Genomic DNA, 16,236 nt, shown 5'->3' with positions numbered 1-16,236 from the left:
TGGTCAGCGTGAGCCTCTTGAAGTCACGCAAGCAGAGGTCACCCAGGCAGCTCGCACAGGCCACGCTCAACAGCCACGAGGGACACAGATGCTTCGGCACCTCGGGTAAGACACAAGGAGCAGACACATGAGTAAAAGTAGATTTCCCCTTCTGTGTATGCGGTCCCTAACCAAGCTCTGACAGGCACTGTCAGCTCCTGGAGCACCTCAGAAGGGTTTCCAAAGACTGGAAGGATGCAGGTGCGGACTGCAGACACTCGCAAATGCTTCGCTCACGGTTTCTGTGTAAACACGGAATACTTAAATGCTGCATTTTTAGAAAATGTGAAATACTCCATTAACCAACCCTAACAGCTCATCTGAAAATAGATTTTATTCTGATGTTTACCGCCTCCTGATCAAACCTTTGCCTCCGACTTTTCCTGTGGAAAGAAACGACCACATGTGAAGGGCACAGATTCGAGGATCTGCCCCAGCCACACTGGCCAGGGAAACCAGGCTTTCTGACAGCCAGCGCCAGCAGCTTTCCTGCAGCATCGCGCCACGTACTGCGGGAGGGCTCACTGCCAAATGCTGGCAGCGGACTAATGCCCAGCAGAACCAAAAGAAAAAAAAATAATATGTATAGATGACCAACAGGCCTCAATACATAAAATTATCCATGCCTAAAGTTCTTAGTAACCACAACTCTTTCTCATGACTAGTGCACAGCAGAAATAAAAATATTAGAAATTTGTTAAAATTTCAAAAATGTTACATAACCCTAAGCATCCATTGTTAAAGGCTTATAAAAACAACAATGACAATTTTTCATTAGAAAAAGACAGTCTTGGGGTGCCTGGGTGGCCCAGTTGGTTAAGCATCTGCTTTCAGCTCAGGTCATGATCTTGGGGTCCTGGGAACGAGTCCCACATGGGGCTCCCTGCTCAGCAGGGGAGTCTGCTTCTCCCTCTCCCTCTGCCTGCCAATCCTCCTGCTTGTGTGCTCTCACTCTGTCAAATAAATAAAATCTTAAAAAATAAAAGAAATAGAAAAAGAAAAAAAGTCTTTAATGAAAGAACTAGGTGTCTTCTAAGAACGATGGAACAAAATATTCATTTCCTCAAGCTCACTTATTTGATACACAGAGTATTTTAATATAAAGAGAACATGTCTCTTTCAAGCTACTTCACCTCACCAAAAGCAGCAAGGCCTCTATAATAACAACGTACTGATTTTTCAAAAAATATTTCCAATCCACAGCATCGCCATCCAGAGCATCTGTGTGTCAATGGTATCGATCTGATTAATTTGACCTGCACCAGTTAACAGGCAGCAACTGTCAAGCTGCTCGAACAGAATAAACACTCAGGATCAACCTGATAGCTTTGAAATGTAAACGTAAGCATTCACAAACTGAAAGAGTTCATATCTCTTTGCCTTGGGAAAGGATAATCTTGGTAAGTCCATTTCTTGGCCTGCTATGTTAGAGGGGTGAAAAAGTTAGAAATACACTGGAATTTGAGTGAGTTATCACACATAGCTACATTTCTGGCTTTCATAATTAATGATAGAAATTGCACAGTTACTCGGTAATCCAAGGCAGATGCCTCCGGCCTGACAATCTGCAGTGATGCATGGCCAAGAACCCACAGACAAATTTTCTAGGGCTAGTTTTAAATCTACTGTGTGATAACCATTTATTCTTTCTAAAAACGAAAGAGAAACAAAGAAATTATATACTGCATTAACAGTGATAACAGCTAACATTTATTGGCAGCTTATTATGTACCACAAATGATATTAAACGTGTAACTGCTTTATTGTCTTTAATAAATCCCACCAATTTCATCACCTGGTATGAATAACCACCCTCACGATACAGGTGGGAAGAGCTAGTAAGAGATCACCCTGGGATGTAGACTCATGCTCTCTGATTCTGGACCCCACTTTCTCTTCCACACCATTCCCTTTTCATGTGGAATGTAGAAAAGAATGCCACAGAGCCTAGCAGTATCTTAGGTCCTTCTCAAGATGGTTCAACTGTTGGAGTTCCAAAAAGTTCCTTAAGGAACTCATGATAGGAAGTCATACCCAGGAAACCAATGTCAAAACAAAACTCCCAACTATTCACTGAACTATTTCTCTCCCAAAGACCCAGCCTGAGATGCCCGGACACCTCTAAGTCTGTACCCAGCTTCAGAGATCTCTCTCTAGGAAGAAGTGAGACAATGCCTGAGACACACCATTCCTTAGGCCAACAGCTATTTGCAAATAACGTTCTGAACAATCAGGTTGACCGTCTACACCTCCTTGCCAGTCACAGTCACTGGAAAGAAAGGAGTGTTCTCATTTCTGCAAGCATCTTGACAAAGTCTACTGTCCAGGAGGGGTTACAACAGGCTTTAGGTGCCATTGCCTATTTGAGGACTGATTTGCAGTAGTGAACTACCACATGGAAGATTCAACACACGATGCTGGGAGCAGTAACAGGAGAAGAGAAAAGCTCTGCCGAGGCTGAATTCCTTTCATTTCTCCACCTAACTTTTCCTCGGACACCATGAACTTGATTCTGGCTTTCCCTTTCCATTCTCCTCCCCTGAAAGCAACCTTAACTACTCTAATTTCTAATTCTTCAGAAAAAACACATGAATAGAGAATTTAAACACTGGACTTTTGCACAGCATATTTAACATGTTAACATTAATTCCTGTTTGATCATTTAACCTATTTCTGAGCTGAAAATGCATCAGGATAAAGAGCACTTAAATAATTCTCATTATACTCCACCAATTAAAGAGACATAAATATGGCACAAAGGCAAAGGCTCGCATCAATGCTCCTTTGCTCACTTTTGACGGAGAAGATGTTAATGAGCGGCTCTTTCATCTAAAGGAGATTTAACCAATATTGATCTGTTTTGGTAGTTTATCATAACCCATGCTTTGAAATTTTCCCAATGGCCTGATGAAGTAAAACAAAGAAGGGGAAGAGCTCAAACTCACATCAATAAAGGATTATCTCAAACATCAGCTTTTTGAAGCAGGCATTGTATCCAGGCTTTACACCTGAGAAACTGAGGTTCCAAGACATGCAGACATTTGCTTAAGATCACACAGCTGCAAGGAGGGAGAGCCAGGAATGAAGGTCCACGGGACTCCAACGTCCATGCTCTTTGTACTCTGCGGGTACATTCTGGCACCACATCCTAAAACCCCTTTGCCTCACAAGACTGAGCCTTCACATTAAAATGTCATGAAGGATTAGACATCTAATTAGTTTTGTAATTAGAGTTTTAAGTGAGGTTTCTCTGGACTGTGTAATAATAGTGGCAGGGATTAAGAGTGTCTATTATGCCGTGAAGGGTATCATAAGAGTATTATGCCCCCCCTACACAGGAACGAGGTAATGGTTAAGATCTTGGGACTCCAGGGTCAGAACCCTAGTTGAGTTTCCTCATCCACAGAATGGGGATAATAATGGTTTCTCCTCACATCACAGGGTTATGAAGAAGCCTGAATGAGATAGACAGTTGCTGACAAGGGCCTCAGCACAGTGCCTGCCCAACAGAAGTGCTCAAAATACAAACAGAGCACAGTGTGTGGTGGACATTCCTGCAGCTCAGCTGATGCCGTGGCACTCTTTAAGCACAAAAATTACCCTGCCACAAAATCCAAGCCATAAAAAATGTCTAATCCCAAATTAACTTAGTCTATCTCAAGCAAGTTTGGGAGAGCAAGGGCCTGAAGTTAAGCAAAATAGGATTATTATATATCCATGGCACCATCTGGCCATCTGATGGGAGCTCCTTCCATGTATGTGTCTTTTTTTTTTTTTTCTCCCTTAAAGTCTGGAGAAAGAGTAGCACATTCTAAGACAGACGATTAAGTGCCAATAGACAGTTCTTATTCTAGAGAAGGCAGCAGGAGACAAGACCACAGTGGGAGCAGCTCAGCCCAGACCTTCAGCGGCACAGACAGGTGAAGGATACTGACCTGCTGAGAAACAGGGATGAGGAGGGGAAATCAGACAAATGACACACCCAGGCCTGAGGTAGAGGCCGTGGGAACAGAGGATGGGGGAGCAGGTGTTGGCTCCCAACAGCACAGGAGCAACAGTAAGCCCAAGGATCTGTCGACTGGGATCGGGAGAGCAAAGCTAGAAGCAGCTGGGAGATGGGGAGCTAAGGGTGTTTGGGGATTGCCAAGGCACTGGACTGCTCCACGTTCCACCACATTAGCACTCTGGTGGGCTGGGAAGAAAAGGTGAAGAGTAGAGGACAGTCGACGACAACCGAAATGGAGGGGAGACGGGACCTCCTCGGCAGCTCCTCTCCGTACCCACCCTTCCCGGATGGCACGTGTCTCTTCCCTTCAGGAGACAGAGACCTCTCACCAAAACTGAGTGGCAGATGGAAAAGGAAAATTCTGGAGTCCAGTGACAGCCCGGTCTCCTCGGGGTGAGGCTGGAAGCTCCCCGGCCTCCACCCCAGAAGCACGTTCATAGCTGGCCCCTTACTGCTGTGCAGGGTCTCCTTGGGGAGTGTTTAGGTCTTTGGAATTGAGAACAAACAGAGATGCCTCGGCCTTGGAGAAGGAGACGTGGGCCACCATGCCTTAAATAACGGCATGAACAGTGCGCAGTACTTATCCCAGTAAATCTCGAGCAGAAATGGAAGCTCAACGCATGGGAACACAATAGTTGACGGCTCTGAAAATAAGCTTGGCTATCATATTCAAACAAGTATGTACGAGATCAAAATTTATTTTCAACTCAAGGGCTACGTGGACAAGAATTTGGGGGGAAAATGAAAGTCACGGTGGAAAAGGCAAAAATCCAAAGTACTTTGTCAAAGTCATCTTACACAGTGGCTGAGTTTTGTTGTTTCTATTGTATTTGTTTTTTAAATGTCCAAGAACATGAACTGTCCTCTACAGGCAAGGTCCTTTTTCCTCTTAGTATGGCTCTGTCACCGTCCTCCTCCCAACTCTCTGGCCTCGGAAGCTTGGATGCGTGCCATCTCTTAATCTATGCGGTGGCCCCCAGAGCCCATCCATGCCACTGTCAATGTGGATTCTTTCTAAACACTCCTTTCCGCCCCATGATGGGTGTTCCCCAATTACTGCTGTTGTGGGACTCACAGCCGAGAACTGGCTGGACTGGAAAGCTGCCCAGCGGGTTCTGAGAACTGTAATTGACTGACCGCTAGTCTGTGTATCTGGGGTGACAGGACACCTCTCAGCCTCAGATTATGCAAAGCTCTCTGGAGTCATGCAGCTGGGAAACAGCTCTGTCTGTGGGCTAGCGACAAGACAGCACAAAGTGTACAGCAGCGGAGGGGGCTGGGAGACCAGGAGGCAGAGCCGGCTGCGGGAACTTCGGGAACCTCCATACAGAAGAGGTGAGGGTGTCTTCACTCCCTACACTAAAATGTGTTTTTCCTCTTTGTTATTCAATTCATGTTTCTAGTGGTGAGGTGGCTTGGGTCAACCTCCTCCCCTCCAGAGAATTCAAACTCCAGTTCTAAAGAAGGGATATTCTTGGAGGAAGAACAGCAGAGGAAACTCTTCAAGCCTCAAACCGAAGGCAGTCACGGGGTTGACACAAATGAGCTGAAAATGGTTGGGACAGCCAGTGGAAGTGTTAGTGGTATGTATCCATCACCAAGATAGGTGGCGCAAAGAGGAAGAGGCAAAGGGCATGGAGAAACAGAAAGGAACAAAGGAACAGCTTTTCCAGAGTCATTCTACCTCCAGAATATAAATATTAAGTATATAAATAAACTCATCCATAAGGCAAACAAGTTACTTTTGAAAACCAGTGAAAAGAAGTATTCCCTAGACCCAAAAATATGTATGTATTTTTCAGTCCGTGGCTGTTTAAATAATTTGAGAAATTCCGAAATACCTATTTCTCTATTCCCAGAAGTTTGATTTCAAGTTTACTTCTCTAATTTTTATCATCAACTCATCTCTTTCCTGGTGACCTTCCACAAGCAAGGCTTCACCAAAAAAACAAGCAAGAATAACCTGACTTAAAGTACTACCACAATGCACATTTCCATTTGATGAAGTATAGGGTAGTTCAGGCTTTGAAATGCCAACCTTCGATCCATGGCCCACCCTGAAGATTTTCCTCCCCAACTGTGAATGCACCCACGGCTTCCCAGGTACAACACTGTAAGTTCTTGCTTACAGGAAGGCAGGTGATTTGCTTGGCCCCCCTCTCTTGAGCCTCATCAGTGTCAGGGGGAGACAGATACAAATACACCCAACAATCCCTTAGCCTTCATGTTGTTCACGAGCTTTGACCTGCTCCTTCCCATCGCAGCCCAGGGCTGCAACCCTGACAGTGCCACTGACCTGCACCTTCCTCGTTCACCCAGTCCCTACCTCTAGAACTGGTCATTCAGGGCAGCATGAGGCTCACAACGAAACGGTGACCCTGTGAGCAAGAGCCCCCTTCCATCTTCTCCGTTACACCACTTCAGATTTCTCATGTTTCCTCCGCACCTTATTTAAAGAAAATCTATAAAACCTACAAGTGCCAGGCACTTAATAGATGTTCAATAAATGCTTGTTAAGTCTTACTGTGCACTTGACATACATCATCTGGTTTAACCCCAAACCAGCTCTATCAGCCTACATATTATTATCCCATTTAAGAGATGAGAGAAGACAATTACGGCTTACAGGAGGTCGCAAGAGGCCCTCAACAATGAGAGAGAGGAAACACATGAGCCCTATTATCACCGACTCCAGGGTCTGGATACTAACCACATACCAAGCACCAACTCGATTCAGGGTATTTGGAAGCCTGCTTGTTTACACAAGGCCTACATCCAACCGTGACCCACATCCGGAAAGGACTGTATCTGATCTGTGTACAGCAGAGACACAGGACACCTGACAACAGCTTCTAGAACAAGTCTAAGGGTGACCTCTCTGCCTAAGACTCATTTCTGCATACCCACTGCTTACAAAAGAGTTCATCCCTGCCCATTCCCGGGGAAGCAGCTGCTGCTGGGCTCACTTACACACAGCCTGCTTGGTGTCTCTGTCCCCCAGGTTCCGTGTGAATATATATATGGAATGATGGATGCCTGTGTCCGTCTGTTAGTTATTTTCTTTGCAAAACTAATCATTATGTTATACCACTTCCCTTTTTTATTTATTGGAACAGGCTTATTAGGACCCCATTCGTTCAGGGGGGACAGAAGCTAATCCACATCTAGAAAGCTTCAGAGAACAAAGAACAGTCAGACTTGAGACTCAAGTGCATGTCGGATTGATCCCATGGTTTAAAGCTGTTCAAGTTGACCTTTGTATCCACAAGGGCCTATCATGGTGCCCGGCACGTTGTGCATTAGAATGTGAGGGGCTAAACTGCAAGCATACGTAAAGAAGGACCGCACTTTCTTCCTGCCATCAGCCACTCTCTAAATTACGAGCATGAAAATTAGAGAAATGAGTCACTATTCCACCCAGGATCCTAAGTCTTTAATTCTCTGTTTTTGTTGAAATCTCTTTCATAGGATCTGTATTATATTTTGTATGTTCTACACCAGAACTATGAGAATGGGAATTAGGGCATGAGAAAAACATACTTCATCAGCATGGACCAGAAGCCATTGGACCAACAAAATGGAGCCAAAGGAAGGTGCTGGGGGATTACTTTTCCAAACCTCTGCTTCTCCATCTGTAATATGGAAGATAATGTTTTGTGGGTACCTACCCCCACAGGGTCTTTCTGAGGATGAAATAAAATGATGTGCCTTCACCTCCAATTAACACAGTATTTGCATATATAATAACAGTCCTCTGGAAACACGTATGACACCTCACAGGAAACACGGCCTCAGGAGAAAATGCTTTTCTTATAATGGTAATGGTGTATAACCCTGGGGTCGGTCGCTGGGTTCAAATCCCAGGCTTATATTAGAATCTGTGGAACTTTTGGCTTTAACCTAGCTTTTATCTAATCTGTCTTATGATCTGCCCCTGTTACCAAAAAAGGAGCTCTACCTGATGAAAACGATGGAGAAGCTCATATATGTGCATACACAAAGCATCCTAAGTGATTAATATTTCTTGGTCTACATTCTAACCCATAACTGCCTTACAGATTCTTATGCATCTAACATTTTTAGAGAAGCAAGCAACACTTCCAAGTGCAGAAAGAACCACTTAAAAATACCTATCACCAGAATTCCCAACTCAAAAGGTTATAATCATTTAATCCAGTGTAATCCATATCCATTTAATCCAACAAACACATTGTAAACCAAATCTTAATTTTCTTTATAACACTTAAATGAAATGGATTGACAGCCCACAATTCCCTTTAGCTGAACTGGGCTATTTTGTTAGAGGCACTATGAAATGGTTATTTGTTGAAGCTTTCCAGAAACAGAAAATATACTGAAAAGTTAACACTCTGATAGATACTTTTCAAAGTGTTTGGACATCTGGAACGCCTTTTGATACAACTGTCTATTAGATTCACTTACCTCCAGGAGTTCTGAAATGGACAAAATCGTTTCTGGGATTTGGTGCTTGATACAATTTGATTTGGGTGGATCTAGTAGAACAAAAAGAATGCCTCCCAAAAACCTGGGAACAATTTTGTTAACTGGGGGGGGGGGGGTGTCACCGAAAAACTCATTCTTTTTCAATGCTCACTGTTGGTTAGCAATCTGAAAAGTTGTGATGGCTGACAAGACAGTCATTCCAATTTTGAGTTCACCCACTGAACAAACACATACTGAGAGTTTACAGTGTACATCAATCTAATGCCCAGAACACAGCCCTGAAGAAGATGGACATGCTCCCTCCTGGGGAGACATAATAAAGAGCCCTTCCAATCACTCAGTTACAGCTGTGATGAATGCCACGCAGGAGGAGTACCAAAGTGAACATCTCAGGGCACCAGACCTGGTCTGGGAGATCACAGAGGGCTTCGTGGAGGTGGTGATGCTTGAACTGGGATGGGAAGGATGGAAAGGTTATCTAGTGATGAACCAACTCTAAGTGCTGACATATAAGCAGGGGTTAGGAGGGAAGAGTTGGAAAACTTGCAGATTACCTAGTGCTTAGCTGGGAAGACTGTTGCAAGTAGAGAAAAGAGTCAACACAAAGGTGGGCGCAGAAGTGGGCGGCAGGCAAAAAGGAGCTTTGGGGCATATTCATGGAACTGCCAGAAACCACTGAAGCTGGGAAGAGACAAGGAATACAAGCAGACAGGGGGAGCCTGGCAGGATCCAGAGCAGACTGGACCTTATAGCCATGCAACAGCAACTGGAAGGCAAATGCATGGTTTAAGAAGTTAAAGTGCTATCAAGGGGCACCTGGGTGGCTCAGTCATTAAGTGTCTGCCTTTGGCTCAGGTCATGATCCCAGGGTCTGGGGATCCAGCCCTGCATCAGGATCCCTGCTCAGCAGGAGGCCTGCTTCTCCCTCTCTTACTGCCCTTGCTTCTGTTCCCCCTCTTACTGTCTCTCTGTCAAATAAATAAATAAAATCTTTTACAAAAATAAAGTACAATCAGACTGACATTTTGAAGAGATGATTCCTGGTGCTAGGTCATTTTAGGGGATCAAAAAGGTGTGTCATGTAAGCAGTTGTGATCCCGGCAAAAGATGATGGTGGCTAAGACCAAGGCCGATTTTGTTCCCCAGGTGACAGCGGGCAGTGTCTGGAGACCTCCGTGACTGTCACGACTTGGGAAGTACTACTGGCATCTAGCAGGCAGGGGCCAGGGATGCTGCTAAACATCCCATGAAACCAGAAAGACCGTCCCCCCAACACAACGCACACACAAGAACTATCTAGCCCAAAACGTTAATAGGCGGAGTTGGGAAACCTTGGTTTGGACCGTGGTGACCATTTGATGGTGATGGAGAGGAGGGCACAGGTACAAGAAGTGTTCTGGGGGTAAAATCAACAAGATTTATTGATGGGCTGGATGTAGAAGTAAAACAGCAGAAGGGATCAAGGACAAGGCTCCTCCAGTTTTTCAACATCTCCAAGAAATGTTCACAAGTGTCCCTTCCTCAGAAAGCCACTGTGAAATGCTTTTGCTCTCAGAATCACGGGGGCAGGTCAGGGTGGGAAAACAGGCAAGCAACAAAGCTCTTCAACTTGAACTCAAGCATCCCATCACCAAGTCTGCCAGAGCCCAGATGTGGCTTCCTAGTGGTTCAAGACGCCTGTCAGGCTGTGGTTACCTACTGTATAACTGCGAGGCCATCTGGGTTCTAGGACTTTACCCTGGTCTTTTTTTTTTTAAAGATTTTATTTATTTATTTTACAGAGAGAGAGATCACAAGTAGGCAGAGAGGCACGCAGAGAGAGAGAGGAGGAAGCAGGCTCCTCGCCGAGCAAAGAGCCTGATGCGGGGCTCGATCCCAGGACCCTGAGATCATGACCCGAGCTGAAGGCAGAGGCTTAACCCACTGAGCCACCCAGGCGCCCCCCTACCCTGGTCTTTCTTAAAAGGAGAAAACCAATACCTGTTTGTCTCTGTCCATACCTGAATCCAACTAAGTAACTACTCCGGGTGATAGGCAGACCAGCATCACCTGGGAGCTTGGGAAATGCCAACTCCAGACCAGCTGCGATGGATCGACAGCTGTAGGAGCAAGCCTCAGGAATCCTGGGTTTTAACAAGTTCTCTGGGTGATTCCGATCACAGGGAGGTAGGTTTGAGAAGAACAGCCCTGGAGACACAAGGTGTATGGAGGTACAGTACAGACAAACCCTCCGTACTCAGCTAGTGTCAAAAACCTGAAAGTTAAGATAATTTAAATAATGCCAGATCAAAATAAATAAATAAATAAATAAAGCACGCCAGATCATTTTCTGAAGCAGGGTCTAGGCCTTTAAGGGATGTTATTGAAAAATCTTCTGAGTATTTCTTATCTTACTTCAGCTTCTAACGGAGAGATAAACATTAGGACTTATTACCTAAAAAAAAAAAAAAAAAAGTGTTGTGCATGAGAGTTTCCAAGCAATATAAATCCTTCTGCCTTTTGGAAGAGAATAAACAGTACCCAGCAGGAGCAGAAAGTCAGCCCAATGAAATAAACAAGTTCTTAAACAGCTCGCAGTGGGAGAGGGTTTTCTGGCTGATACAGGAACAGCAAAAGCCTTCAGCAAGGGCCACGGAGGGTTAACTTCAGGGCGAGAGCCACAAGCTTCCCTAAGGCCTCAGCTGAGGCCAGCCAGGGTCTGAAGCCAGAGAAAGGAACTCTCACAGACTGCGGCCAGACCATGCTTGGCTGTCCTTGAGGCTAGCGCTGAGGTGCACAGAATTCCGAGGAGGGCTCCAACTCCAGAAGGGAACTCTCTCTGTAAGCTCAAAAAGCAACATCTTGTCCCTACACTTAATACCCTTGATTATCCCACCGGCTCACCCAACACAGCTTCAAAAACATCCATAGTTCAGATTCAAGTATCATATTTTGGGTTCTGAGAGAGGGTTTACCCAAACACTCCAGAAAGAAAACAGAGAGGCAAGAAGAAATAATAAACTAGCTTAACAATGAATGATGTATAAACTCTGGGGTAGTGAATGGCTTATTTATAAATAAGCGTCACTTAAAACTACGCAGGAAGCCGGCATGACAGCATAAACAAGAGAAACTCAGGAACTCCTTTGCCCCAAACCCGGCGCCTGCTAGAAAACCAAGCTTTGCCCTCTGTTTTGGTGACTCGCAGGCTCACACCAGTCTTTTGTATGCCTGTGCGGTCCTGGGTGAGCCTCCAAGTTGTAAATATTTGCCCTTCGCCCAGAGCTGGCCAGCTGCTGAGACTGCAGCTGACAGGCCAGGAGGCCAGGATGAGGGGGGTGGGGAGAGGGAAACTCACAGGCCTGGTGTGCACCTATGGAAGGGGGGTTGGGAGAGCACTGGGAGAGGTAAAGCAGATACAGGCCCCTGGGGGCCCCTCTGGCAAATATGCTCTCCTCCAAGGCAGCCACAGGGGATAGTCAACCACAGAGAAGCACCGTACTCCTCCGCATTTGTCTCAAGTGTGGACTTTGCAAGCAGAGAAAACAGGCAGTTTTACACATACACACCCCAGCCTCAGAGAACACTTAGTAATATTTGAAGACATTTTTAGTTGTCACATCTTGGAGGCGGGATTGGAGTCCTACTGGTATCTACTGGGTAGAGGCTAGCGATGTTGCTAAACATGGTGCAATCCAGGAGAGAGCCTCCTACAAAGACTAATGGGGCACACAGTGTCCATACATCCCAAAGCGGATAACTCTTAATGTGAACCTGAATCTCCACTCTGTCCCCTGAGTCACAGTATAACTCTGGACCAGTTCTATGACCGCACTGAGCCTGCCTCCTCCTTCTCAAAGGATTAAATAGATAATGCCTGTAAAGTGCTTCCCACATTTGCTGGCACATAATAAACACTCAAAAAAAAAAAAAAAAAAAGGGACTTGCGGTTACACCGAGACACAACACAATAGTGCTTAAGAACTGGGGCTGGTGAGGCGCCTGGGTGGCTCAGTCGGTTAAGCATCGGTTAAGCATCAGCCTCCGGCTCAGAGGACAATCTGGGGGTCCTGGAATGGAGCCCCATGTCAGCTCCCCGCTCAGCAGGGCGTCCACTTCTCCCTCTCTGCCCCTCCCTACTTGTGTTCTCTCTTCTCTCACTTGCTCACTCTCTCTCAAATAAATAAATACAATCTTAAAAAAAAAAAAAAAAGCCCTGGGGCCGGAGAGACTAGGGCAGGAGGGTTCAGAACACAATTCTGGCACTGAAAAGCTACGACCCAGGCACCACTGAACCTCAACTGGAGCTTGTTTTCTTCATCTACAAAATGAAAAGCATCACACCTGCCCCACTTGATTAAGAAGGAAACAACTGAAAGTACTTAGCATAAGGCCTAGAGCAAAATAAGCCTTCCAGAGTAGTGGCCATCATAATTACAGCAAGGACCAGCACCAGATGGCTCAGGGGGAGATGTTAAAGATGACTGCAGGCAACATTTGTGGAGCATTCACTCTCTCACAGTGCCAGGTCTTTTTAACATACTCTCTCCCTGAAGGCTGACAACTACCTATTCTACATTTAGGGAAACTGAGGCACATGGAGCATAAGCCACACAGTCACTCACTCACCCGCTAGCTAACAAAAAAAAGCCTAAATTCTAAAACAGTTCCAATTCCAGAGGACTTACTCTCAATTCTTAATTTATGTTTGGCGGAGCTTCCTTTTTTTTCTGGAATCCCCGGATGAACGCCACAGGCAGTGCATGGCTGTGTTCCCCACACCCCCCCCCCCAGCCCCATGTCACATCTCTAGGGACCAGTTTCTAACTTTAGAGAGGCTAAGCTGCTTGTTCAAGGTCAGCCAGCTAGCTGGCAGCAAAGCCCGCGTCTAAAGCCAGCTTTGACTCCAGGGGCCTGCCTTCTGGCAGCCTTCTGAACTTATTCAAAACTGTGTTTCCTTTACTCTTTCTGGAATTCCTAGGGATGCATGGATATAGTTCACCCTGTGTGTCAGTATCTCATCCTATCTGCCACGTGTATAAAGGAACTTTTCAGCCTTAACAGAGGTCAAGCAACTACCCCCAAATCACCTAGCTTATCTGAGCATTAAACCCTTTGGGCACTATTCCGACTTCAGAGCGGCGCTCACTCTTACTCTACGCTGACAGTGGGTTCTTTTTAGTCCTTCCAGACCCCTGGAAGCTCTGCTGTAGCTACTTTACATCCTGCGTCCCTAAACCTTAGGGACCATAGTTTCCAAGCTTAAACTGCTTCAAGAACCTGCTCATGTGATACCGCTGGTAAGCCTTGGAAAAAAGAGGAGGTAGGGATGTTCCTGGGAAGTTCCAGGCATCCCGGGGCCCCAAGGGCGCGGGAGGCGCCCGGGGTACCCAGGGGGCCCAGCGGGGGGTCGGGGCTGGCGGCGGGCGCCTACCTTGCCGCCGGGCGGCGCGGCCACGCAGCGGCTGAGCGAGTCGAGACGCGCGCTGTATTCGGTGAACTTCTTCTGGTAGCGCAGGGCGGTCATCTGCAGCTCCAGCTGCGCCGCTGCCAGCTGCGCCACCAGCGACTTCTCGCGCTTACCCGCGCGCAGCGCCTCCTTCTTGAGCGCCTTGTGCAGCGCGCCCAGGCGGGCCTGCAGCGCCGCGTTGTGCGCCCGCAGGGCCCGCGCGCAGCAGTGGCCGCCCGCGCGCTGCTCGCCGTGCGTCAGGGGCAGCCCGCAGCCCTCTTGGCAGCGGCCCACCGGCCGCGCGTCGCACGCGTCGCGCATGTGCGCCTCCACGTCGCGCCGCAGGAGCACCTGGCCGCAGCCCGCGTGGCGGCAGCGCGCGGGCGCGAAGTCGCAGCGCTCGAGGTGCTCGGGCAGCTGCTGCAGCTTGACCACCCGGTTGCAGCCGCGCGCCGCGTGCGCGCACTTGATGTCCAGCTTGAGGATGAGGCGCTTGAGCGGCAGGACGTGGTTGAGCTCCTTGGCCGACAGGCGACCGCGGCAGCGCGCCGGGCAGCTGCCCTCCTGCACCACCCAGGGCAACACGCAGCCGGCGCAGAAGACGTGGCCGCACGGCGTGGTCAGCGGGTCCTCCAAGACCTTGTGGCACAGCGCACACTTCAGGTCCGGGTCCACGTCGCCGTCGAAGCGGTCCAGCTCGAAGCCCATGGTGGCGGCCGGGGCCCGGGGTCGCCGCCGGGCGGCCGGCCGCCCCCTCCCTGCCTGCGAGGCAGCCCAGACACGCCGGCTGCGCCGCCCGCACGCTCGCTCGCTCTCCCCGGACTGAGCCTAATTGCTCCAGACTTCCTCGGAAAATGCCCGAGGAACAGGACTCCTCCAGCCGTATATGCGCGAGCGCGTGCGCACGCACATCCTGCCTCGGCTGCCTCCAGCCCGCCCCCTGCAACAAGGAGGAGGCCGGGAGGCAGAGGAGGATGGGGAGGCCCAGAGGCTCGCGGAGCGGACTGGCCCGCCCAGGATGCCAGCCTGAGCCCTTCTACCCGGCGACTGCTCTTTTGAAGTTTTCGCTATAAGATACCCACACAAGCCGAGAAAAGCTCACTAAGTCTGGAACCGAGGCTGCTGCAGTGGCCCAGCCGAGCTGTCCCGGAGCCCTTTCCCGGACAGATCGCGACATATTATTCTCCTCCCCCGCCCCTTCTTTTCTTGAATGATTGCAGAGAACGAAAAATATTTTGAGGCCCGCTATCTCGGCACTTACGGTGTTTATTTATTTCATTCCAGGGAAAGTTACAGAGCCTGTGGAACGCTCCAGCAACTACAGTTCCGATCAGAGGTTCGGCGGACCCAGCGTTTGGCCAACCCAAGGTTGCCGGGACTGGAGGGCAAATCTACAGGGGTGAATCGCGGGGAGTAGGGCTGCTCTTAGGCTGTCGGGTTGGGAGAGGCTGGAGTGCTGGCTCGTCCACTTCACTAACACTTGTGAAGTGTCCGCGCTTCTAAATCGGTCCCTTTAAAAATCATCAGCACAATGCTGTGAGAGTATTAGCGCCATTTAAAAATTATTTTTACTGCATTACAAAAGAATGTACGCTGGCCCTACAACGTGAAAAATCTCACAAGTCGAGATCTTAAATAAGTTCCCCATTACCACCCAACGCCCCCCCCCCCCATCGTGTGAACTGGGTTCCTTTAGTTTAGTTTAGTTTTTTTTTTTTTTTTCTTTGTGTATATCCCATTTTCCAATTGGGGAAACTAAGGTTGGGAGAAGGAAAAAAAAATCGTCCTGTAAGATCTCCTACAGCAGTGTTTCTCAAATTTTAATGTGATGTGGATTCTGATCCAGTAGGTCTGGGGCGGGGCCTGAGAATCCACATGTTAAAAGAGCTCCCAAAAGAGGCTGATGTCCCTGGTCCGTGTACCTCCACTTGATTGGAAAGTGGCCATCCAAGAATCTGCACATTTTTCTTCCACTCTAAGGCAACTTTTCAAGCAGCAAAGTGAGTCTTGTAATTTTCAGCAATACTTCTGTGTGTTGAAGGAATACTTAGGGATGTCAATTTAGATGATAAATACACAGCATCATCCATGGATTTGGTGATTTTTTTTTTCTCCCAAGGCTGTAGACATTGCTTGAAAAAACAAAAACAAAAACAAAAAACAAACAAAAAAAAAAAAACATGTAGTTAGTACCGGTAAGAAAGAAACCAAGGTATGGAATTCTCGTTTGGACTCTGCTGCCAGTTTCTGAATAGTAAAGTTGAAAAGTTGGATCTCTGTGTTTAGTGCGGCTCTGAGG

The 16,236-nt window shown here is 47.5% G+C and overlaps 1 protein-coding gene across 1 annotated transcript in view; it reads right to left on the bottom strand.

Moving 5' to 3' along the window:
* PDZRN3 (PDZ domain containing ring finger 3) overlaps positions 1–16,067 on the bottom strand; it is a 241,238-nt gene extending 225,171 nt beyond the window's left edge. The window contains exon 1 of the mRNA XM_080828836.1: positions 13,923–16,067. Within this exon, the coding sequence (XP_080684962.1) occupies positions 13,923–14,645 (723 nt within the window). The 5' untranslated portion in view covers positions 14,646–16,067. The remainder of the gene's footprint in view (positions 1–13,922) is intronic.
* Positions 16,068–16,236: the final 169 nt, after the last annotated feature.

The sequence above is a fragment of the Martes martes genome, assembly GCF_963455335.1.
Source record: "Martes martes genome assembly, chromosome: 1".
NCBI classification, from domain to species: domain Eukaryota; kingdom Metazoa; phylum Chordata; class Mammalia; order Carnivora; family Mustelidae; genus Martes; species Martes martes.
The sequence above is the reverse complement of the archived record's forward strand: the minus strand, read 5'-3'. Positions and strand labels throughout refer to the sequence as shown.